The 25,837-nt window shown below is 39.0% G+C and overlaps 1 protein-coding gene across 1 annotated transcript in view; it reads right to left on the bottom strand.

The window, feature by feature from the left end:
- Iqub (IQ motif and ubiquitin domain containing) overlaps positions 1-25,837 on the bottom strand; it is a 59,960-nt gene that overhangs the window by 28,861 nt on the left and 5,262 nt on the right. Inside the window, exons 3-7 of the mRNA XM_050145896.1 lie at positions 24,093-24,227; positions 20,446-20,607; positions 20,187-20,359; positions 19,365-19,520; positions 7,172-7,382 (exon numbers count right to left, since the gene is read on the bottom strand). Of these exons, the coding sequence (XP_050001853.1) occupies positions 7,172-7,382; positions 19,365-19,520; positions 20,187-20,359; positions 20,446-20,607; positions 24,093-24,227 (837 nt within the window). The remainder of the gene's footprint in view (positions 1-7,171; positions 7,383-19,364; positions 19,521-20,186; positions 20,360-20,445; positions 20,608-24,092; positions 24,228-25,837) is intronic.

Raw genomic sequence — 25,837 nt, 5'->3', positions numbered from 1 at the left:
TTCTTACAGGGCTGCAGGAATATTTCAAAATTTACTTCACGTATATGAACTTTCATAGTTAGAAAGTGTTTGCTTTCTATTAAAACTGCAGATTTACTTTAATCATCACTAGGAATTATAAACATCTAGACCCCAAGCGTGGGCCTTGACTTCTCTTTGTAGCCACTACCTTTTATAATACTGTGCTCTTCTATTTTATCAGGATATTTCTTTGTCCTCTCGTAGCTCCAGCTGAAACCACCCAGATCAGGTCCAGGATTGCCAGTTCAGTTCTTTGCTAGAACCTGCTCAGTCCTTTACAGACGTGCATTATTCAAATACCGCCCAGCTTGATCTATCCAGCAAGAGCATTTTGAAATGCAAAACCTAAATTATCTTCATCAAAGATTGTGAAATTTGAGAGCTAAATTATATTATGGAAATCCAGGAAATCTGTGATGGATGAGTTTGTTATTTAAAAGTAGCTTTACCAATCAGAATAAGAAATATGACAAACCCCAAATACCAAAAGGCAGATGATGAATAAAGGGGAATTGTTTGCTTCTAGAAATAATAACTGAGAACATTTATCTCACAGGATTACAAAGTTGCTCCCAAGAAGCAAATAAAAGCTGACTGACATTAGCGAGCCTATTTTATTTGTCATCTTTACCTCAAAAACACCCAGAGCCTAAAGTAAGTTTAGACTGTGAGGTTATTATCCAAACTGGTCTGGACACTTCAAGGAGGATGGATTATTCTCCTAGATCAATACTTAATACTTGCTGAAATCTAGAAACACGCATGTAGTTTCACATTTTTTAGCTTATTACTATGACATTTAAAGGATAATCTATAGGGCTAACTAAAAACAAAACCCAGTGAGTCTTAATTTTAATTAAAAAAAACTCTCCATTAGATAAAGATAAATAATGTCCCAGCCACCAAAGAGGAATAGAAGTCGCAGGGCAGAGACATCTGAACTACTCCCAGGAGGTACGGTGTGTGGAACCAGGAGGGAGACTTCCTCTTTTGGTGACATGTGTTCCCTGGGGACGATAGCGAGAACAATGAGGAGCACTGAGATGCAGTGTGGTTTCCTAGGGCTTCCGTCACAGAGGTCACGCAACGCTTGATACATTAAGGAACAAAATCTCATTTCCTGACCGTTCTGGAGGCCATAATCCAAGATTAAGACACTTTATGGGTCATTTGCTCCCAGGGCCTCTCTTCTGGGGCCATTTCCTCCTAGATCTCTGCCAATACTCCACCAACCAAATATTTCTAGAGGACACCAGTCCTTACTGTGTTAACACATGCTCATATACCTATTTATTTTTCTTTATTGCCTCTTTAAAAAACACACACATCACCAAATACAACCACACTTGAGGTACAAAGAATTCAGATGTCAATATAAGAATTTTGAGGGAACACAATTTCAACCAATAAAGAAGCCAGTAGCTACAAATAATTTTGAGGCAAAATATATCAAAGAAATTGGCTAATTGGAAATAGTAAAGTTAATCTAGCCCTTAAACTTATATTCTTAGACAAATTAAGGCGGCTATCTATATTCCATATTCACTCTGAAACATATTATTTGAACTTCTTATCTCTACGCAAAAAATCTCAGCAGTTACTGCAGTTTGTCTTCCATGGCCCACCACGGGCATCCATATTGTAAAATTCACATCATACACTGAAAGCCGAATGACCTGAAAAGAGTCAACATACACCTATCAAAACTGCCAAATGAGAAGCTAGAAGAAAAAAACGAATAAAAGCTGTAGTCAAAGGTAATCAAATTTAAACACATAAGAGTAAATAGTAGCAAAGATCTACAAAAAAAAAATCTTTAAAGAACGTACTTCTAAATAATCTGTCAGTCGGGAACAAATGGTAAAGGTGTGATGCTAAGTTGGAAGCGTCACCCCAGACCCTGGCATCCATCCCAGCCCCCTGGCCTGGGAGTTGCATTGGTCTGGATCCAAATCCCAGCATGCTAGGTCCAGACCCCACCCCTGGGGAGGGTCAGGACCACTCCCACAGGATATTTAAGTGGGCGCCCAGAGGAGGAACACGTGGTCCTGGGTTTTGCAAGTGCTCCTTGTTTTGTTTTGTTTTGTTTTTTTCTCCTGCCATGCTCTCGGCCACCCGAGAGTGCTGTATTTATTAAAACATGGGCATTTTAATTCAGTTTGATTTGGCTTGATTTGATTTCTGTGTGCCGGCGGAGAGAATGTTTCTTAAGAAAAGGTAAGTATTTCAAAAAGTATTTTGAAAAGAGAAAAACAAACTCAACACGTCATAAAGTTGGGAAGCAGCAAGGCAGCAGTAGTTGAATCCAGATCACAGAACAATGATCTTTGCTTTCACCATATGAAAATATATAATATAAGTAGATATATCTATCAAAGACATCACATTTAAAATCTCCAGCTTTCCTACAAAGAAAATTCAAGGCCTTGGTGACCTTATTGATAAATTAGAAACATTTTAAGAACAAAATTTTAATTCTATACAAAGTTGAAAAAAGGGAAGAAAAAAGAATACGTCATTATCCATACATCAAAATTAAACAATAACATAACAAGGAAAAAGAAATAGAATCTACAGACGAATGTTCCTTAGGAGCCTGTACAAAAGTCTTAACCAAATTTTGACAGTATATAAAAGGTAATACAGTGGTTCTTGACCTGTGGGTTGTGACCCCTGTAAGGGGTTGCATGATCCTTTCACAGGGCTCACATATCAGATACACTGCATATCATATATTTACATTACAATTCATAACAGTATCAAAATTACAACAGAAATACTGTTATGGTTTGGGGTCACCACAGCATGAGGAACTGTATTGAAGGGATATAGCATTAAGAAGGTTGAGAACCGCTGAGATAATATATCATAAATAAATGGGGTTTATCACAAGAATGCCAGGCAGGTTTAACAAAAGAAAAAAAATCAATTGATATAAATGAACTACAAAGAAGGCTGTAAAATTCTTTGAATATTGAAAAAGCAGGAGACAAAATGCAGCATTTATCCCTCACCCTTGACTCTGAGGAAAGGCTTTCTCAGATGTGTATGGAAAATGAGGAATTGTCTTCAGTCACACAAAGGACACCACTAAACACCTAAGCTATGGTAAAACAATGCCCCCTGTGAAAAGCTGGGTGTACTCTCCCTAACATCACATTGGCCCATTCGATGTGGAATAGATGAGGCCATCACTAAATTCAAACTCCTGGCAGACTCTTTTGTTAAAGTTTACAAATGTGTACTAAACATTACTTTAAAAATCAAATGATTTTGTTTGTTTGTTTGTTTTTTCAAGACAGGGTTCTCTGTGTAGCTAGGCCGTCCTGGAACTCACTCTGTAGACCAGGCTGGCCTTGAACTCGCAGAGCTGCCTCCTGAGTGAAACCAAGCCTACTTTGAAAAAAAAAAAACTGAGCCAAACAAAATACTCAGCCCATCTTTTCAAGAATCATGAAACTGCAGTACTAGAGACTGTGGGATATTGGTACAATGTCACAAATAAGTCAATAGAACAGGATTGAGATCTAGATATTTCTAGATCGACCCACAAATAGTTAAGTTGGAAAGTAATTCAATGGAGAAAAAAGTATTCAGTAAAAAATAAAACAAAATAGCTAAAAGCAAATTATGGGAAAACAAACTGATTTCCACACATATAACAGGTAAACCAATTTTATACAATTAAAAAGTAAAATGTCCATTTCTCATTCTTATTCCTACCAGAAGCCCTAACTAGTTCAGCCAGGAAAACTTTTAAAGTCATACTTCCTAGGGGAAAAAAAACTACCTTTATTTCACAGTTAGCACAATTCCTAATTGTCCATATAAAGAATTAGAAAGAATCAAAAATTAATTAATACATGAGCTTAGCAAAGTCTGAGGACATAAGATTAATGTATATAGGTCAATTGTGTTCCTATATACCAGAAACAAACACCTGGAATTTTATTTAAAAATTATTTTTCCAGTGCTGGGAATTTAACCCAGGAAAACACTCTACCACTAAACTGCATCCTTACTCCTGGAATTTGTTTAAATAATATCAAAATCATTAGGTACAGAGGAAAAAATAATAAAACATGAAGGATTTGTATGTTGAAAGACAAACACTGATAAATAAAGATTGGAACAAATGGAAAGATATGCAGTGTCCATAGACTCAATACTGTTAAGATGTCAGTTACCCCAGTTTATCTGGAGATCAAACACAGTTCCACTCAAACTCCCAACAAAGGTTTTTGCTGTTGCTGTTTTCAAGACAGGGTTTCACGGTGTTTCCCTTGCCTGTCCTTGAATACACTGGGCTGGCCTTGAACTCACAGAGATCCTCTTGCCTCTGCCTCCTGAGTGCTGGGATTAAAGGTGTGCTTTTGTATGTGTGTTTTGCCTGTTTGTCTGTCTGCAGCACTTGTGTGCCCGGGTACTTAGGCAGTTGTAAGCCTGTATACTGCCGTGTGAGTGCTGGGAATTAAACCCAGGTCTTCTGCAAGGACAGCTAATGCCCTTAACCTCTAAGCCATCTCTCCATTTTCAGTAAAGGTTTTTTGAATGGAATAACACTGATTGTAAAACCTGAGTGTAAAGACAGGAGACAGAATAGAGGAGCAATGGGAAGACTTGCATCCCTCAGTTTCAAGACCAACTATAAAGACCCAGAATCAACACATTGCAGTGCTAGTGGGAGAGAGGAGTAGTCAGTCAGGAAACTGATCTATGCAGGCACAGTCACGTGACTAATTATTGCTGTGGTCTGAAGGTGTGTGTGCCCCAATTTCACATGGGACGTTTTATTCTCAAGGCAACGATCTTAGAGAAATTGACCTATACTTGTACAGTCACGTGACTAATTATTGTTGTGGTCTGAATATGTGTGTGCTGCAAAGCTCACGTGTGACCTGTTATCCTCAAGACAATGGTCTTAGCTTGGACTTCCAGGAAATGACTGGGTCCTGGTAGTGAAACTCTCAGTAAGAAGATTAACCCCTTACGAAACAGGCCCAAGTGAGCATTGCCCCTTTGAATGGGCATCATGTATAAGCCACGCAACCTGCAGTACCTTGTTTGGGAGCCTTTAAAGAATAAGGAACTGATGAAGATGTGAGAACAATTGAGTGGAGATGAAGGTGGATCTTTAACAATGGAGACAGAATGCTTGAAACAAAAGCATTTAAAAATTAACTTCAACTTACATTTCATACCTCATAAAATTTCTTTCAAGTTGAATTGTATATCTAAATGCAAAATATAGAACTAGAAAATTTCAGAAGAAAATATAGGAGAAAATCTACATGAGCCTACGTTTGAAGAACTTTTAGATATAACAGTAAGTATTTAATCTGTATAAAAACAAATTGATACATTGAATTGTATCAAAGGTACAAGGTTGAATTGTATCAAAGACATTCACTCTAGCAAAGACACCAAGGGGGAGAAGGAATGCCCTTACTTGTCTCAGGAGAGTCCCTCTCCTTCCAGCCTGACAGGTGGCTCATGCCTCCTCTCCAGGGTACTTGAGCTGAACCTCCGGTCCTCCAACTCTGCTGGCCCTGACAGACGTCTAAACTGCGGGTGCAGCACACGCTTTTGCTGCTTCACAACTTTCCTTCTGCTTTATCTCGCTGATCTTACTGAGCGGCCCATGGGCCAATGCAAGTTCTCAATTTATTTCTTCTATAAAGCCCTCATGAAGGGGACAGAATGTCTTACACTGACTCTGATATCCTGATATCTAACCTCTTAGGCTCTCAGTAAAAAAAAAAAAAAAAAAAAAAAAAAAAAAAAAAAAAAAAAAAAACTAAGAGTGATAGTGCTGTCCATCCTCCTGTGAGAGCAAACTGACGACAGAAGTGCCTGAGAAGAGACAGGGTGGTGCAGTAATTAGCGTTTATACTTTCCGCAACGGGCACAGACTTGTTTTACCTCTGAACGGCTGCCCATCGGTGCACCAAAGATGAAAATGCATACCCTGTGAACTAGAACCTGCATTCCTAAGTCTGACACCCTAAAGAAACGTACACTTCTGTTCTTCAACAAAAGGAACTACTTAGATTTTGAAAAACAGAATCTAGGTACAAATTCACAATAAAGTGGATGAGATAATTGTGCTCCTTTTCTGCAATGGGATAGTCTACAGAAATGAGATTGAAAAGCTGAACTACATATGATAACAGGCAGAATTCACACTATAAAACTGAAGTTTAAAAGACAGACATAAGAAATCCATTATGAATAATTCTGCTTACATAAAAATTGAAAACAAGGAATACAAGCCCAATTACTCCTTGGAATACAGGTACTCAAACCAACATTCTTCAGCTAAGGGCATTCCTGGAAATTCTGGTAAGTGGAAGTCCTACCATTCTGCTCTGAAGAGAATGACACAGCATCACGTATACAACGGGAAACAATCCTGCCTGATGTACCTTAGACGGTGATGTTTATCTTCTTAAATAAGAATCACTCTGTCTTATTACTAAGGAAAGAATGCCTTTAAAAAAAAAAAAGCAGTTTTGGATTATGAATTGTAGTTCAAGCCATACAATTGTCACTCTGAGCCACAAGAGGGCAGCAATTACAAGGCACAGTTGGGAAGACAGAATGAAAAACTTGTATTAATTAAGTAGAGGAGTGGTAAAACACACTGATTTTATAAACAGAGCATCCCCTCCAAAAATAAAGAATTTTAAAATCATTCTAATTTTTAATTCATAATTTTAAATGTGAAAAGTGAAATAAATGTCCCATGTCAGAAACTTCTATTTTCCTTCCGCCGTAATAATTTACAAGTTGCCCAAAGCGTTACACAATCAGATGAGCTATCATTTAACTTACGTGACTGAAGCATCAGTGCCACAATACACTAAAACTCCATAGTCCTCATAGCCATATACCCTTTTGTTGTTATTTAAAACACTTGCAATTTTGTTTAACTATATCACATTTGCTGGGTATAGTTGAGCACATATTTAATCCCAGCAGGGAGACAGATGGATCTCAGAGGCCAGTCTACTCTACATAGTGAGTTGCAGGGCACCCAGGGATAAATGTATTTCCTATCCTAGATTCCAAAGACAACCCCCACAACAACAGTGTCTTTCTTGTGTCCTCACCAAGCCCATCCGTCCTGTAAAGCTCTTCCAGGACTTACGTTCTAGAGCATTGTAAAGCAGCTCAAAGTCTTCATTCGTCTTAGGGTTGTGCCTGCGGTAGTAGTCCATCCGCAGCCATTCTTCCTTCTCTCTGATCTTCTTGAGCTCTTGCTCTGCTTCCCATTCCAACCTCTTTTTCTTTTGTTGTCTTAAGCTTTCCACATAGCGCTTAGCATGCCATTGCCGGTAGCGTGTCTGTATCACTATCACCTGTGTTTAAATCAAAGGAAATAAAGTGTCACTGACTGGTTAACCAGACATAGAAAAAGGCAACAACCATTGTTTCCATTCAAATTCTATAACAAAACAATACTGGCAGTCTGGTTTTAATTCTCTCTGAGACATTATTAGGCAAAACAATGTAAAATCTATTAATAACGTGCCATTATTTAAATATGTACCACTTTGGGGTATGTGCCCAAAGGATACTCAATAGTGCCACAAGGACATGTGCTCAACTATGTCCATAACAGCACAATTTGTCATAGCCAGAACCTGAAAACAAGCTAAATGCTCCTCAACCAAACAATGGATAAAGAAAATGAAACATTTACACAATGGAGTACTACACAGCAGAAAAAAATGACATCTTGAAATTTGCAGGCAAATGGATGAATCTAGAAAACATAATATTGAGTGAGGTAAGCCAAACTGAGAAAGATAAATGTAATATGTAATCACTCATAAGTGGATTTTAGACATAAAGTAAAGAAAACCCAGCCTACAATTCACAATCCCAGAGAACAGTGAAAACAAAGAGGATCCTAAAAGAGACATACATGGATCTAATCTACATGGGGAATAGAAAAACACAAAATCTCCTGAGTAAATTTGGAGAGTGGAAATCCTGTGAGAAGTTAGAAGAAGAGAGTAGAGAAAGGGAGGAGAGTGGAGAAAAATATATAGCACAATAAAAACTATAAAAACAATAAAAACCCCTTGCCACATAATAGTCAAAACACTAAACATACAGAACAAAGAAAGAATATTAAAAGCTGCAAAGGAAAAAGACCAAGTAACATATAAAGGAAGATCTATCAGAATTGTACCTGTCTTCTCAATGGAGACTCTAAAGACCAGAAGAGACTGAACAGACCTTCTGCAAACTTTAAGATACCATGAATGCTAGCAAAAGTTTCAATCACCATAAAGGTAGGAAACAAGATATTTTATGCTACAGTCAAATTTAATTAATATCTAGCCATAAACTGAGATCTATAGAAGGTACCAGAAGGAAAACCCCAACTCAAAGAAGTTAACTGCATTCATAAAACACATGCAATAGATATTTCCACACAAGAATGAAACACACAGAGAGAGGCACAACAACAATAACAGGAATTAACAATTACCAGTTATCAAAATCTCTCAGTATCTGAGCATGAGTCTGGGACCTCTGAGGGAGTAAGCCTGATCCAGGTCCTCTGTGGTTCTGGGCACACCCGAGCCTGGGAACTCCAAGGCAGTAGGCAGGAGTCAGAGACCTTTGCAGGACCAACTCCAAGCCAGGGACTTCTGCAGGAGTGGAACCAGACCAGGATTTACAGAAACCGATCAAGGCGAGTAACCTAAACTAAAGTAGGTCCGAAGCAATGAATTCCACCTTGAGCTGGAGCAGGATTGAGGGAACAAATTCCACAGAAGTAGGACTAAACCAGCTACCTAGGCTGGAGTGGTCCTATGGGAGTGGAAGCTGGGAGCCAGTCTAGTCCTGGGACACTGGCAGACAAGGATTGAGCCAGAGACCTGGTCCAGAAATAGCAAACTCCACCAGAACAGGTACAGGGGAGTAACCACAGAGTGAGTGAGCCAGAGCCAGAGACTGCTGAGGGTCTGGACATGAATCTGGGACCTTCAAGGGAGTAGACCTAAGCAAGAACCCCTGTGCGTTTGAGCATGAGTCTAGGACCTCCCATGAACTAGGCCTGAGCCAGGATCTCTGTGGGTCCAGGCATTGGATTGGGACATCAAAGGGAATAGGCAGGAACCTGGAACTTCTGCAGGTCTGAGCATGAGTCTGGGACCTCTGAGGGAGTAAGCCTGAGCCAGGTCCTTTACAGTTTCTGGGAGCATCTGAGTCTGGGAACTCCAAGGCAGTAGACCAGAGCCAGAAACCTTTGCAGGACCAACTCCAAGCCAGGGACTTCTGCAGGGAGGAATCCAGACCACGATTTACATAAACAGGGCAAAGTTGGTAACCTAGGCCAAAGTAGGCCTGAGACAGCAAACTTGAAAGGATCAGGGCAAAGCCCAGGAGCACTGAGCTATCTCCAGGAACACCAAGTAACCAATGGGGTAACTAGAACAGTGACACTGACTGTACTACGAGGAACAACCATCTGAGATTTGGATTTACTGGCACCTAGAATATTAATCAGCAGAATCTCAAACAGCCCCAAGGGGAAAAAGATGAGTAAAAAAGGTAAGAATACACACAACACCACGGAGAGTAACACAACACCAGTAAAACCTAAAGACCCTACAACAGCAAAACTTGAACAACCAAATATAGATGAAGCAGAAGAAAATGATCTAAAAAATAACTTCAAGAGAAAGTTTGAAACTCTTAAACGTGAAATGATAAATTCCCTCAAAGAAATGGAGGAAAAAAAAAATAAAAAATTAGAAGACATCAGCAAATCCCTTAACAAAGACCAGGAAAAAGCAATCAAACATATGAAAGAAACTATTCAAGACTTGAAAACTGAACTAGAGACAATAAAGAAAACATAAGCAGAGGAAATTATAGAAAAAGAAATCATGAGAAAATGATCAGGAACCACAAACTCAAGCATGAACAGCAGAATACAAGAGATGGAAGAGAGACTCTCAAGTGCTAAAGATACAATAGAGGAAATAGACTCATCAGTTAAAGAAAACATTAAATCTAAGAAAAGCTTAACACAAAATATACAGGAAATATGGGACACCATGAAAAGGCCAAATCTTAGAATAATAGGTATAGAAGAAGGAGATGAAGTTCAACTCGAAAGCACAGAAAATATATTTAATAAAATCATAGAAGAAAACTTTCGTTACCTAAAGAAAGATATGCCTATGAAGATACAAGAAGCTTACAGAACACCAAATAGACTGGATCCAAAAAAAAGTCCTCTTGACACATAATAATCAAAACACTAAACATACAGAGTAAAGAAAGAATATTAAGAGCTGAAAAGGAAAAAGGCCAAGTAACATATTAAAGGTAGATCTATCAGAATTATACCTGACTTCTAATTGGAGACAATGAAAGCCAGAAGGCCATGGTCAAGCATTATGCACACATTAAGAGACCACGAATGCCAGCCCAGACTACTATACCCAGCAAAACTTTCAATCACCACAGAAGGACATAACAAGATATTCCATGACAAAACTAGATCTCACCAATACCTAGCCACAAACCCAGCCTTACACAAAATACTAGAAGGAGAACTCCAACCCAAGGAAGTTGGCTACATCAACAAAAACACAGACAATTGATAATCTCATAGCAGCAAATCCCAAAGAAGGGTAAAATGCACAAATTAACAACACCAACAATGAAAACTAAATTAACAAGAGATAGCAATTGCTGGTCATTAATATCCCTTAATGTACATGGACTCAACTCACCTATAAAAAGCCAAAAGCTAAAAGATTGGATATGAAAAAAAGAATCTATCCTCCTTCTACATACAAGAAACACATCTCAACCTCAAAGACAGACATCATTTCAGAGTAAAGGGTTGGGAAAAAATATTCCAATCAAAAGGACCTAAAAAAGAAGTGGGTGTAGCTATCCTAATATCTAACAAAAAAGACTTCAAGCTAAAATCAGTCAAAAGAGACAAAGAAGGTCATTTTATATTAGTCACAGGAAAAATCCATCAAAAGGGAATCTCAATACTGAACATCTATGCTCCAAATACAAGGGCACCCTCATCTGTAAAAGAAACAAAGTACCCAAATTTATGGGACACAATGAAAGCAGTGTTAAGAGGAAAGCTCATACCACTAAATGCCTACATAAAGAAGCTGGAAAAAATCCACACTAGTGAGTTAACAAAACATTTGAGAACTTTAGAACAAAAAAGAAAAAGAAAACTCGCATAAGAGAACTAGATGACAGGAAATATTCAAATTGAGAGCTGAAATTAACAAAATAGAAACAAAGAAAACAATACAAAGAATCAATGAGACAAAGAGTAGGTTCTTCGAGAAAATCAACAAAATAGACAAACCTTTATCCAAAAAAAAAAAAAAGACAAAGAGAGAATAACAAATTAACAAGAATCAGAAATGAAAAGGGGCACATTGGGGCTGGAGAGATGGCTCAGAGGTTAAGAGCATTGCCTGCTCTTCTAAAGGTCCTGAGTTCAATTCCCAGCAACCACATGGTGGCTCACAACCATCTGTAATGGGGTCTCGTGCCCTCTTCTGGCCTGAAGGCATACACACAGACGGAATATTGTATACATAATAAAGAAATAAATATTAAAAAAAGGGGGCACATAACAGCAGACATGGAGAAAATACACATGTACCCACTCATAGGTGGTTTTTAAACATAAAGTAAAGAAAACCAGCCTACAAACCACAATCCCAGAGAACTTAGACAATGATGAGGACCCTAAGAGAGACATACATAGATCTAATCTACATGGGAAGTAGAAAAAGACAAGATCTCCTGAGTAAATTGGGAGCATAGGGACCTTGGGTGAGGGCCAAAGGAGGAGGAGAGAGGCGGGGAGGGGGGCAGAAAGAAATGTAGAGGAAAAATGAAAATTTAAAAAAGAGGGCTGGAGAGATGGCTCAGAGGTTAAGAACACTGACTGCTCTTCCAAAGGTCCTGAGTTCAATTTCCGGCAACCACATGGTGGCTCACAACCATCTGTAATGGGGTCTGGTGCCCTCTTCTGGACTGCAGGCATACACACAGACAGAATGTTGTATTGTATAAATAAATATTTTAAAAAAAAAGAAAATTTAAAAAAAGAGGGAAAAAATTCTCAATATCAATGGACTTAATCTGCCAATAAAACGATACAGAGTAACAGAATGGACATGAAAACAGGATCCATCCTTCTGCTGTATACAAGAAACACACCTCAACATCAAAGACAGACATTACCTCAGAATAAAGGGTTTGAAAAAGATTTTCCAATCAAATAGACCTAAGAAGCAAGATGGTGTGGCCATCCTAATGTCTTACAAATAGACTTCAACACAAAATTAATCAAAAGAAATGGAAGATATTTCATATTTACCAAAGGAAAAATCCTCCAAGATGATATCTCAGTTCTGAACATCTAAACACCAAATACAAGGGCACCCACAAAACTAAAGCTAAAATCACTATCAAACCCCACACAGTAATTGTGGAAGACTTCAACACCCCACTCACACCAATGGACATGTCTGCTAGATAGAAATTTAAAGAGAAATAAAGGAAATAACAGTTATGACTCAAATGGACATAACAGTTATTTATAGGACATTTCACCCAAATACCAAACCATATACCTTATCAGAACCTCGTGGAACTTTCTCCAGAATTCACCACATATTCTGTCACAAAGCAAGTGTTAACAGGTAACAAAAAATGGAATTACCCCTATATCTTATCAGATCACCAGGATTAAAGTTGGAGTTCAACAATAACACAAGCTACAGAAAGCCTACGAACTCATGGAAACCGAACAACTCAACTGGATTACCAATGGGTCAAAGAAGAAATAATGAAATTAAAGACTTTCTAGAATTCAATGAAAATGAATAAACACATACCCAAACTAATTAGACACAATGAGAACAGTGCTAAAAGGAAAGTTCATACTACTAAGTGCCTTCATAAAGAATTCGGAAAAATTTCATACTAGCTAACAGAACACCTAAAAGCTCTAGGACGAAATGAAACAAACACAGCCAAGAGGAGTAGATGGCAGGAAATAATCAATCTGAGGGTTAAAAAAAATAAGTAAAATAAAAACAAAAAGAACAATACAAATAATCAAAGAATAGACAAACACTTATCCAAACTAGCTAAAAGACACGGAGAGAATATCCAAATTAACAAAATCAGAAATGAAAGGGGGAACATAATAGCAGACACTAAGGAAATTCAGATAATCATTAGATCATACTTCAAAAGCTTGTACTCCACAAAATTCGAAAATCTAAAAGAAATGGACAAATTTCTTGATAGATACCACAGAACAAAATTAAACCAAGATTAGATGAACAATTTAAACAGACCTCTAATCTCTAGGGAAACAGAAGCAGTCATTAAATATCTCCCAACCAAAATTAACCCAGGGCCAGATGATTTCAGATCAAAATTCTACCAGACTTTCAAAAAAGAGCTAATACCTCAAATTATTCCCAAATTACTCCACTTCTCAAATTATTACACAAAATAGAAACAGAAGGAACACTGACAAATTCATTCTATGAGGCCTGACACCCAAACCACACAAGGACTCAACAAAGATAGAGAATTACAGACCAATTTCCCTCATGAACTTTAATGCAAAAATACTCAATAAAACACTGGCAAACCAAATTCAAGAACACATCAAAAAGTCATCTACCATGATTAAGTGGGCTTCATTCCAGAGATGCAGGAATGGTTCAACATATGAAAATCTGTCGATGAAATCTACCATATTAACAAACCGAAAGAAAGAAAACACAAGATCATCCCCTTAGATGCTAAAAATTCCTTTGACAAAATCCAACATCTCTTCATGATAAAAGTCTTGGAGAGATCAGGAATACAAGGAACATATTTAAATACAATAAAAGCAATATACAGCAGGATTACAGCCAACATCAAATTAAATGGAGAGAAACTCAAAGCGATTCCACTAAAATCAGGAATAAGACAAAGCTGTCCACTCTCTTCATATCATAGTACTTGAGGTTCTAGCTAGAGCAATAAGATAACAAAAGAAGATCAAGGGGATACAAATAGAAAAGAAGTAATATTTCCACTATTTGCCTGTGATATGATAGTATGTATAAGTGACCCCAAAAATTTTACCAAGGAACTCCTATAGCTCCTAAACACCTTTAGTGGGGCTGAATATAAGATTAACTCAATACACAAATGATAAAAGGGCTGAGAAAAATAATCAGAGAAACAAAATCCTTCCCAATAGCACAGTCACTATAAAATATCTTCGGGGTAACTCTAACCGAGCAAGTAAAGGGCCTGTTAGACAAGAACTTCAAGTCTTCGAAAAAAGAAATTGGGTAAAATATCACAAGATGCGAAGATCCCCTGTGCACATGGAACACTAGAATTAACATAGTAAAAATGGCCATCTTACCAAAAGCAATCCCTATCTAAATTCCAACACAATTCTTTACAGAGCTTGAAAGAACAATACTCAACTTCATATGGAAAAACAAAAAATCCAGCCTCGCTAAAACTAATCTGTACAATAAAAGAAGTGCTGGAAGTATCCCCATCCCTGATCTCAAGTGCTACTACAGAGCTATAGTGATAAAAACACGGGGTAACAGCATAAAACAGACATGCTGGTAAGTGGAATCAAATCAAAGATTCAGGCATAAATCCACACTCCTATAGACACTTGATTTTTGACAGAAAACAAACCAGAATACTATCCAATGGAAAAAAAAAAGAGAGAGAGAGGATCTTCAACTAATGGTAGTGGTGTAACTGAATGTAGGCATGTAGAGGAATGCAAATTGATTCATATTTATCATTCTGCACAAAACTCAAGAGTCGAAATGGACCAAAGACCTCAACATAAATCCAGTTACACTGAACTTGATCAAAGAGAAAGCAGGTAATAACCTTGAACACATTGGGACAGGAGACAACTTCCACCAATAGCACAGATACTAAGATTGAGAATTAATAAATGGGACGTCATAAAACTGAAACACTTCTCTAAGGCAAAAGACACTGTCCATGGGACAAAATGGCAACCTACAGAATAGAAAAAGATCTTCACCAACCTCACATCCAATAGAGGACTGATCTCCAATATATGAAGAACTCAAGAAACTAGACATCAACAAACCAAATAAGCTAATTTTAAAAATGAGGTACTGACCTAAGCAGAGAATTCTCAACAGGAGAATCTCAAATAGCAGAGAAACACTTAAAGAAATTTTTATCATACTTAGCCATTAGGGAAATGCAAATCAAAATGACTTTGAGATTGAATCTTACTTGTCAGAATATCTATGATTTAAAAAAAAACGCAGGTGACAGTTCTTGCCAGTGAGAATGCGGAGCAAGAGAAATACACATCCATTGCTGGTGGAAGGGCAAACTTGGATAGCCACTTTGGAAAGCAATATGACAGTTTCTCAGAAAACTGGGAATTGAACTAGCTCAAGACCCAGATATACCACTCCTGGGCATATACCCAAAGAATGCCCAATTACACAAGGACACTTGCTCAACTATGTTCAGAGCAGCTTGGTTTTAATAGTCCGAACCTAGAAACAACCTAAATGTCCCTCAAATGAGGAATGGATAAAGGAAATGTGGTACATTTTGTACATTTGTACAATAGAGTATTACTTAGGTGTTAAACACAATAATATCCGGATATTTTAAATCAAATGGATGGAATTAGAAAAAAAAAAAACATCCTGAGTGAGGTAACCAATACTCAGAGAGACAAATATGGTATGTCCTCACTTACAAGTGGCCATTAGCTGTAAAATAAAAGATATTCATGCTACAATCCACAAACCCAGAGAGGCTAGTTAACAAGGAGGGCCCAAGTGGGAGATGCATGGATCTCCAAAGGAAAGTCAAATAGAGGAGATCTCCTAGCAGGATTGGGGGCAGGCAGGCATGGGATCTTGAGGGATCAGTTTGAGGATGGGTGAAAGGGGAGAGTGCTGAGAAAGATGACTGGAAAGGTGGGCTTTGTTTATGGCATTGGGTAGAAGTCTGATGTAAGGGAAACTCCACAAATCTACAAAGACTGTCTCAGCTAAGACTCCTGACAGCAGTGGATGCATAGCCTGAACTGGCCATCCCCTGGGATCAGATTGGTGACTGATGGAGGTCTTCATCCAGTGACTGATGGAGGCAGATTAAGAGGTCCATGGCCAAACATGGGGCTGAGCTCAGGGAGTCCTGCTGAGGAGAGTAAGAAGGGATTGTAGGAACCAGGGAATCAGGGACAGAAAAGGAAAACCCTTAGACATGGATAACATCACTTGTGGAAGCTCACAGTATCTGGATCAACAACAGGGAGCCTGCATGGGATGGTCTTGGCCCCCTTTATGTATGAGACAGTTGTGTAACTTGGTCTATTTGTGGAACTCCTAGCAAAAAGAGCAGAGCTGTCTTGATACTTTTTGGCTGGATCTTGGGAACCTGTTCCTCATGCTGGATTGCCTTGCTCAGTGTGAATACAAGGGGAGGTGCTCCATCTTGTAGCATCTTGATATGCCACACTTTGCTGATTCTCATGGGAGGCCTGCCTTTCCTGAGAGAATAAGAAGGGTTGTGGATTGGTGTGGGGGCAGACGGACAGTGGAGGAGGGAGAAGGAGGAGAGAGGAGGGAGGGAAGGCTGCAGTTGGGATGTAAAATAAATAATTTTCAAAAAGAGCACAGACTCTAGAAAGTTATTGTAAATCTTCCTTCTGCTATTTCCTTGCTGTCTGGCGTTAAGCAATTAACCATTTTTTATACAATAGCAGTAGGTATAGGAAGTGCTTAGCCAAAGACTATTTCAATAAACATTACAGCAGTTTAAAAAAAAACTAATTGTCCTTAGCTTAAAGAGTGGCTACCAGTTCATACATATATTTACAACAAAATTTTATTTTCTGAATATATAGCAAAGAAGTACATGTGTATATAATTAAAAACAGGTTAGAGCTAATGGTTCTCAACCTGTGGGTTGTAACCCCTTGGGTCACATATCAGACATTCACACTATTATTCAAAACAGTAGCAAAATTACAGTTATAAAGTAGCAATGAAATAATTTTATGGTGGGGGTAACCACAACATGAGGAGCTGTATTAAAAGGTCACGCCATTAGGAAGGTTGAAAAGCAACTGGGCAAGACCATTATTGTATCTGGAAGCACGGAGGAGAATTTTTCACTGTGTAGACCTTCATATAGACTTGCACTAGATAATGTCTACCCAGTGGAGTCTCCATGGACTTCCTGAACATGAGCACAGGTGATTCCCCACAGCTAGGGACACTGTGAAATTGTCTCCTGGAATAATTAACCTTGGAGAGCAAGGAGAAAAATATTCTTTTATTCTCTGCTTTAATCCATCTGGCCACATCCAAATTTCTTTTGAGTATATGCCAAAGAATAATTGTCCATTTTTAAAAAGCCCCCCCCCCAAAATAAAGCTAGAAGGCCTCTCATGGAACAACAAAAACAATGTACTTTTGTGTAGAGAATCACTTGTAAAAGCAGTTAACAGAGTAGTGCTCAGACTAACGGCATTTGTGGTATCTGGAAATTTCCACCAGCATGCATTCCTAGGTGCCACCCGTGAGCTGGTGAGGAACATAGGTCCAACACTGCAACATGCCCTTCACTGGATTCCAAAGCTAGAGTTTCTGAACCTTTTCACTAACATAAACACAATAACAATAAGATGATGCTAGACATAGTAGCTTCAGAGTAAAGGGAAAGATGCCAGTCTAAAAGAGTCAATATTAAAAGAAAGTACATTTTGAAATTAAAAATAAATAAGTAGGATATGTATTAGTAAGGGCTGCTTTTGAACTTGTTAAACTCATGAAGGCTCCAAAAGAAGCTTTTAAAATAATATAAAAACTTTCCCTTTCTTACATTAAAAAAAAAAACTGGCAACATCAGTAGGCTGCATGTTTTGGGAATCTCTTGGACAGCCTTGGCCAGCAACAACTTAACAGAGGGCTTTTCACGTCTCGTACTGAGTGGGGGTTGTTCAGTGGTCTTTGACACTTAGAGGGAGCACCATCAGTCCAGATGAGAAAAATTCATAAAAGCTATATACTTATATTTATACAGATAATGGCATCCATTAGAGTATTTTTAAAGGCAAATGGTTAATAAGACAATCCCTTGAGGCTTTTTCAGATGTTCATATTGTTATTTTAGCCATTCCCTCCTCCTGTGTTACCTCCCCACACCTAGAGAGCCTCCTCTTTCCCTTCTTCCCTTATCAGATCACTTGCATCTGTATATTCCTCTTTAGCCTCCTCCTACCTCCTTCAGTATTTACCTCTCATCCCCTCCACAGGACCCCCCCTTTCCCATTTCCCTGATCAGAAAAGCTGTACCCTGGTATGCCCCTCCCTATTGTTCTCCGTTCCCACTGCACTGCCAACTGTCCCCATTTACTCTCTGTAGTTACTGCAGGCAATGTACTCACACCTGAAGGCTAGGAGTTTCCAATGAAAGAGAACATACGTTTGTCTTTCTGGATGTGAATTACCTAACTCAATATCATCTTTTCAGGTTGCTATTGCCCTTGGTTGCCATCCAGAGGTGTACAGTACGCCCCTATTGCTGAAGACACTATACACTTCAGAAACGAGATCCAACGACCCCTGAGCTGGGACTGACCTGAATGCTCTCTCCCTGAAGCCTAGCTTTTATGGTACCAAAAGGCATCATACAAGCTTCCAAAGAAGAGAAACAATCCTACCCAGACATGCCTATGAATCACAACAATGAGAAACATGCTGTGACAACCCCAAGAGTGCAATAACAGCACACATAAATTGGTAGCGACCAAGAGCCTTCTAATTGGATTTAAGACTTGCCCAACAAGAGACAGACCATGTCTTGTGCTGGAAAGATAGATAGATAGATAGATAGATAGATAGATAGATAGATAGATAGATAGATGATAGATAGATAGATAGATAGATAGATAGATAGATAGATAGATAGATAGATATTTTGCTCATACCCAAATGATGATAGATAATAGATACTTTTCTAAGTTATCTATAAGAGATCAATTAGGCTGGAAGTTAAATGATAAAAAAAGATAAATCATCCAAACACTAAAATATTGGAGAGATTACATAAGTATCAGAGAAGTCAAACTGCCATGTCATGCATGACTTCAATTCCTCATAGAAACCCCCATTTGACTGTACTGGAATAAGGGGAACCAGTAAGGGACAAAGAAGAACAGGCTTATCCGTCTAATTTTCCGTGTTTGACCCCAGTGAACACTATATTACCGCATTCAGCTGGCGAGCGTGTAACTCTGCTGCTGTAAAATATCTTCCCGGCTTGAGAAGTTTATCAGTCATGTTTGATACATACACCCCAATTTTATTCATCTGAGTGGATGTTGTATTTGTAGTCTGCTGCATCTTTTTCCTCTGAAAAACTGTCTAAAATAAAAGCATTAAAAATAAGCACCTGCTACATAATTCAATTGTAAAGAAAATCTTACAAACATCTGTAAGTGAAAAGGCTGTTTCTATGTGTTTGCATTACTCTTTCTTTGTTACATTACTTGTCATACAAATGGTGATGCAGGCGTGGATGAAGTCCTGAGTGAGGATGTATTGTCCATGAGCATAGCATGCCAAGGACCCAAGGCCTCAGACCCAAGGAAATGACAAAACCTTCCCCAGGGCAGACTTGGTCAAAGTAATGATTTGCACAGCGTGTGCAGAAAACATCAACCACAGCTTCCTCTTCCCAGGTGACTTCAGCCTGACACTGCTCCCCAGGAGACCCCTACAGACTAGCTGACTCCTTCTTCAGACGTATATAATAAATAACATCCTCCTTCCACAGTAGATTCCATGTTCCATGGTATATAATAAATGACCAAGTTTCTGGGCAGCTGGTGAATCTCCATCAGAGCATATGATGCACCACCAGAACCCCACTTTCCTGTTTGTTCTTCATTGCCTGTCACCCCAGTAAGGTCAATCCCAAAGTTGTTCAGGTTGTGACACAATTAGAAAATTTGGAGGGAGTGAGTCATACAGCATAAAATTGTTGATTATATAATGTCACCCACACAAACAGGACAATAAAAACATTACCTGGGTGTCCCTACAAAAGAGAGAGGGTTTCTCAGGAATCTTTTTGGGTACAGTTTGTGTTCCGGCATTGTGGTATTCTACTCCTGTTATTTTATGTCTAAATCCACCAAGAAATGGTTTGTGGAAGTCAGATTTTACTATCTCAACAGCTACCTCCTCGTAGCGATCGGTGCCTGAGGAGATAAAAACCAAGACTGAAGGGAAAGTTCAACCTAAGGATGCTCTGAAATACTGTCTGCAGAGACACCAGAAAACTCACCAGTCTGGATGGTGACAGTGATGATCTTGGAGCCCTCACTCAAGCCTTCCACTCTTCTGATTGGATATTGATCAGGATGTGTGGAAAATATCTCCAACTGGACAATTTCGTGTGGTTTAATTCCATATTGTATTAGACTCTCATTATTCCCAACAACTATTCCTGAGAAAATGAAAGTGTTGAGATGTTTTATGGCAAAGAAATGGTTGTTTTTGTTCCTACTTACTTTAAATTGAGAAAATTGTGTATGTTTAAGTTGTACCACATGATGTTTCAATCAGCATGTGCCAAGGCTATGAAATGGTTAAATCTAGTGAATAAATCCAATACCTCGCACACATATTTTACTGTCTTAGTAATTTTCAAGTACATAATACCTGATGTTAACTATAGTCACCGTAATATACAGCAATCAGTCAGGCATTCCTACTTTAAGGAAGTGGAAAATATCAAAGACGATTGTAGGAAGAAATGTCAGTAAATTACTAGATGCAGTATTAGTGATTCCGACCTCATGCTATAATGTTAGTACAGAAAAGTCCACAAGACAGTGACTGTATTTCAAAACATGTTAATATTTTGTATAGGTAACTAGAAAAGAAATAAAGAGATGGAAATTTTGATTGTCTTGCTCTAATTGGTTCATATTTTACATCTTGTTGAAGCATCATGCCATACGACATAAACATGCATGTGATTATATATCAATGAGAAATGAATCCAGTCCTGGTGGCCCACGGTTGTAATCTTAGCAAGGGAGAGGCTGAGGCAGAGGAATCACCAACCTAAGAGTTCAAGTACAACCTAAGCTAAAGAGTGACTTCTAGGCTGGGTTACAGTGTGAGCCTCTGGCTAGGAGATGGAGATGCTAATTGCGCGATTAACTCTGCACAGAGTTGATGAACCAGATAATCATCCTGTGTCCCATAGGTAGGTATAAATAAAATGAAAAGAAGCAAAACTCCATTATAGGGACAGCTAGTGGATTTATTAAGAAGTAATGCAGTATTATAAATAGAGCTACTCGCCAATCCTTCAAAATACATAAACATAAAAATATAAATACTTAAATATATAATAACCATGAAACTCCATAAACACTTGAAAATAAAACTATCCTCTAGTATGAGCAGAATCACGTACCTTTTTCTGTTTACAGAAAAGACTACACAGGCCATGTCCAAATGGGCTCAGCATGGTCTGTCACTCCAGGAACTGGAATAGCAAGCAAGCAGATCCCCGCACTAGCCAATCCACCCTCCAGTGTAGAAAAGCATCAGCTCAGAATTCCAAGGAATCATTCACTTCCTTCCTCTTCTAACAGAGTCATAACGCAATGAATGTCAGATGGAGTCAAGCTTCACCAGACATCACTCCTGTTAACATTGCTTCAACTCGTCCTCATTCCTCCCTGCTCGGCACTAACACCGGTGTACTCAGGTAAGCAGCTAATAATTTCCTGGTTTATGGGATATAAAAATACAACAAAGGACTAAGAAGGTCCAGTTGGTAATGTGCTTACTGCACAGCCTAAAGATTTGGCTTCACATCCTCAAAATGCACTCACATCTGTAAGCTGACATTGGCGAGGAGGATTCTGGGTCTTGCTCCCTGGTTGGTCTAGTCAAATCAGCGGACTCCTGGTTGAGTGAATCTACTTGTGACAGGTTGAACAGTGGCATCAAGAGGAGCCCACATCCTCATTCTTAGGACCTAATCTTACAGAGCCACAATGACTGCAGACTTGAGCAAGGACTTGAAACGGAGAGCTAATGCTCACTGTGTAGCTGTGCCCTGCAGCACATATGCCCTTGTTAGACAATGGGAAAGAAAGACTTGACTCAGGGGAAAGGCGATATGATGGGAGCTAAGTGAGATCTGTCTAAATGTGTGTGCCTTTGGGGATGAATGAATGTCTAAGGAGACACTGAATGCCAGGCCTGCAACTCTAGAAGCAGGATCATCAGGCAAGTAGATTTCCCTCCAGATACCCCAGCTAGAGAGCACCCCACAGACGCCGTGACTCGGTCCCACTGAAAATGACATAGGACCTCTATCCTCCAGAATTGCAAAGGAAGTTTACTTTGTAACTCTAAATTATATTAATCATTACAGCAGCCATGGAAAACTAGCACAGGTTCCCTGAGCAATCTTTGTTCCTATGTTCTTTTCTAGAGTGGGCGCAGACCATTCAGGCTTGAGCTACAGTTCTTGTGCTGAAAGAAAGCACCCATTTTGCATTTGAGTTAATATCCTGCAGTTTAAACTTCCCTCTTTGGTATCGTACATTTCAAACTCAGCCACTTATTAACACCCCGACTTTATAGGAGTTCACTGAGTTTACTTTCCAAATAGTTAGTAGTAATATATAGCTCTCTCAAAGAGTTGCTGTGTAATTTAAATGACGAAATAAGCAGAATACTTTATAGAAGTACTAACACATGCTAAGGACTCAGCCATTGTGATCATCATCATCGTTTTTGTTGGTAATCACTATAGGCTTTTAAATTTTAATTTAGAACTAAATTTATTCTCTGGGAACTTGTTGTAACATCTTTATAAGTCAATACAAAAAACATTTTAGTGAAAACAGGATTTGTTTATATGTGTCCAATATAAACATATCAGCTATGCTAACCTGGTAGACCATCCAGTCACAAAGAATTTATCTAATTACCACGTGAGGCTGAATAACTTAAGTAGAGAGTCTCGACAACATCCACAAAATGTATGTAAATTTTAAATTGTGAAAATTGCCTTAATGTACAGAAAACTCAGAAACTATATTTGTGCTGTCTTCTTCACCGCCCATTTTCATCCAGTCTCATTTCTCCTCCACTCACTCACCAGGTTCCCCATCCATTTGGAACTCATTGTTCAATTGACTGAAACATCTTATAGCCACCCAGGTTCCTTCTTCTGTAGTATTCAAGTCTGAGTGAGTAAGGCCCTGAGGACATCTCTGTGGCACGCGGTAGCCACCCCTGTGCAGCCCTTCCCTGCTGGTCTGTAAATGACTTGAGAGCACAAACCGTGCTTCGTGATTCTGAGGATGTACAGTTTTATCCAAAGGATGCACGCTAAAACATTTACAGAAATGTGTTGAATGACCTAACGTATAACCACATTGTAATACTGAAACAGTAAATACTTAGGATAGTTTTTTTGTTATTTTGTTTTGTTTTGTTTTTATTGAGCTCTACATTTTTCTCTGCTCCCCTCCCTGCCTTTCTCCTCCCCTTCAACCCTCTCCCAAGGTTCCCATGCTCCCAATTTACTCAGGAGATCTTGTCTTTTTCTACTTCTCATGTAGATTAGATCAATGTAAGCCTCTCTTAGGGTCCTCGTGGTTGTCTAGGTTCTCTGGGATTGTGATTTGTGGGCTAGTTTTCTTTGCTTTATGTTTAAAAACCACTTATGAGTGAGTACATGTGATAATTGTCTTTCTGGGTCTGGGTTTCCTTACTCAAAATGATGTTTTCTAGCTCCATCCATTTTCCTGCAAAATTCAAACTGTCGTTATTTTTTTCTGCTGTGTAGTATTCCATTGTGTAAGTATTTAAGATAGTTTTAAAATCAAAGGTCTTCGGTAATTTCCGTGTTAAAACCAGCAGCGTCTTGATAAATGTATTAGCCTTCACACTTACCTGCATGAGTTATTTGCAGTACATAATGTGGGATACGTAATAGGCGTGCAAAGTGCTCCTTGAGGAATCTAAGTGGAACATCAACTCTAAAAGGCATTATGATCTCCTGGGCTGCAGAAACAAGTACGATTTTTACTGTAAGCAAAAAGAGAAAAAGAATGACCATCGTCAAACAGCAGGGATCAGCGACCTGTCTCTAGAGACAGGGAAAGCAGGACACGGTTTGGTTTGGCTTTAATTGCTATGCATGTGGTAGAAGTTACAACATCAGGAATTACATGATACTGAAATATCGAAAATGGCACCAAAAAATTCACATGGAGTAACTAATTTGAGAGCTACTGGGTTCTGTCTGGTGAGACTGGCTCGCTTTGTGGTCTCAGCCGGCTCCTTGCTGTTTTGACCATGCAGGCACAGCTTGCAGCCACATCTGAGCTGCCTCTTCTGAGCCCTAGAACTGCATTTAACCCAAGTCAGCTGCTGCTCTTCAGGTAGGCAGGGGAAGTGCAGGGGCATGAGAGGGAAAAGGAGCCCCTTGCCTCTCAGCCGTCTGCCTCTTGCTGGGTGAGAAGCAAGGATTCCAGTACAATTGAAACTGCTTTCAGCCTTTCTGCCCACCCGCCCAGCTCCAGGCCTAGGAATCTCGCGAGAAAACCCATATGTAGAGAAAGGTCACACACTGAATGAACCCCTTTACACAATCCTACTGGCTCGTGGTTCTTTTTTATCAGACTATAATTCCATCTAATATATCTCTGAAGCCATCCCATAATCTCAATTAAAAAGAGAGAGAAAAGGAAATACGTGTTCCTTGGCAGCCTTTTGAAGTGCAACTTGAAAGCCACAAAAATGGTATATGTGGCAGACAGTAAGACAGTGAGGATTCTGCTCCCGAGTCTGTGCCCACGCGGTCAGGCGTAGCTTTTTTTACGCCCCCCCCCCCCCGAACGCCTCTCTTTCCCCTGGCCTTCATGCTTAACGCCGGGAGCGAAATATCTTTAATAAATTCCCCAACTCTGAACCATCTTGGCTTGTTCTGAAATTCCTTCCGTGTTGAAGTTATGGATTCTGGTTTGCCTTAAGTTGATTGAGGTCCTTAAAAGATTGCCGGAGCTCTTTGGACACTGAGGAAGACGGGAGGAGCTGTCTCTGCCCCTCATTGCTGTTACTGCTGTTAAATCAGATCCCATGTTCTTTTCGCTATGGGAGGAAATTCTCAAAATGCACTGGTAAAGAGGAAGCAGAGCAGTGAGCAGTGACTTAATCGTTGTGTCGCTGCCCCCAACTCTGTTACCAAGTACTGACGACACCTGCATGACGTCCACGTTGTTCTGCGTATGCCATTAAAGCTGACCTACAGAAAAAAGCCGAAATGTCTTTTCCTGGGCTGTATATACGATTTGTACCAGCCAAAAAAACAAACAAACATGTCAAAGCAGCGTGGGATGTAAGGGAATACCCCATGCAAATGAGGATCTGAATTCCACGTTCATACTATCCCTTGCTAGCTATGAACAACAATTAACTCCAAATCTTCAAGCCAAACAAAAATACAATAAATTTACTCAGAACCTGTTCCCATTTTTCAAGGTTGCTAAATATATTTAATACTTATTCTATTTGAAATACACACACACACACACACACACACACACACACACACACACATGAATTTTAAACTGAACATTTAAACCTTTCAATTGAAGCTAAACAAAAAATTACCCTTTGAAATCAAGTAATAAAAT

Source organism: Alexandromys fortis, unplaced genomic scaffold (genome assembly GCF_014885135.2).
Source record: "Alexandromys fortis isolate MF-2015 unplaced genomic scaffold, M_Fortis_MF-2015_v1.1 scaffold_34, whole genome shotgun sequence".
NCBI lineage: Eukaryota > Metazoa > Chordata > Mammalia > Rodentia > Cricetidae > Alexandromys > Alexandromys fortis.
The sequence above is the reverse complement of the archived record's forward strand: the minus strand, read 5'-3'. Positions and strand labels throughout refer to the sequence as shown.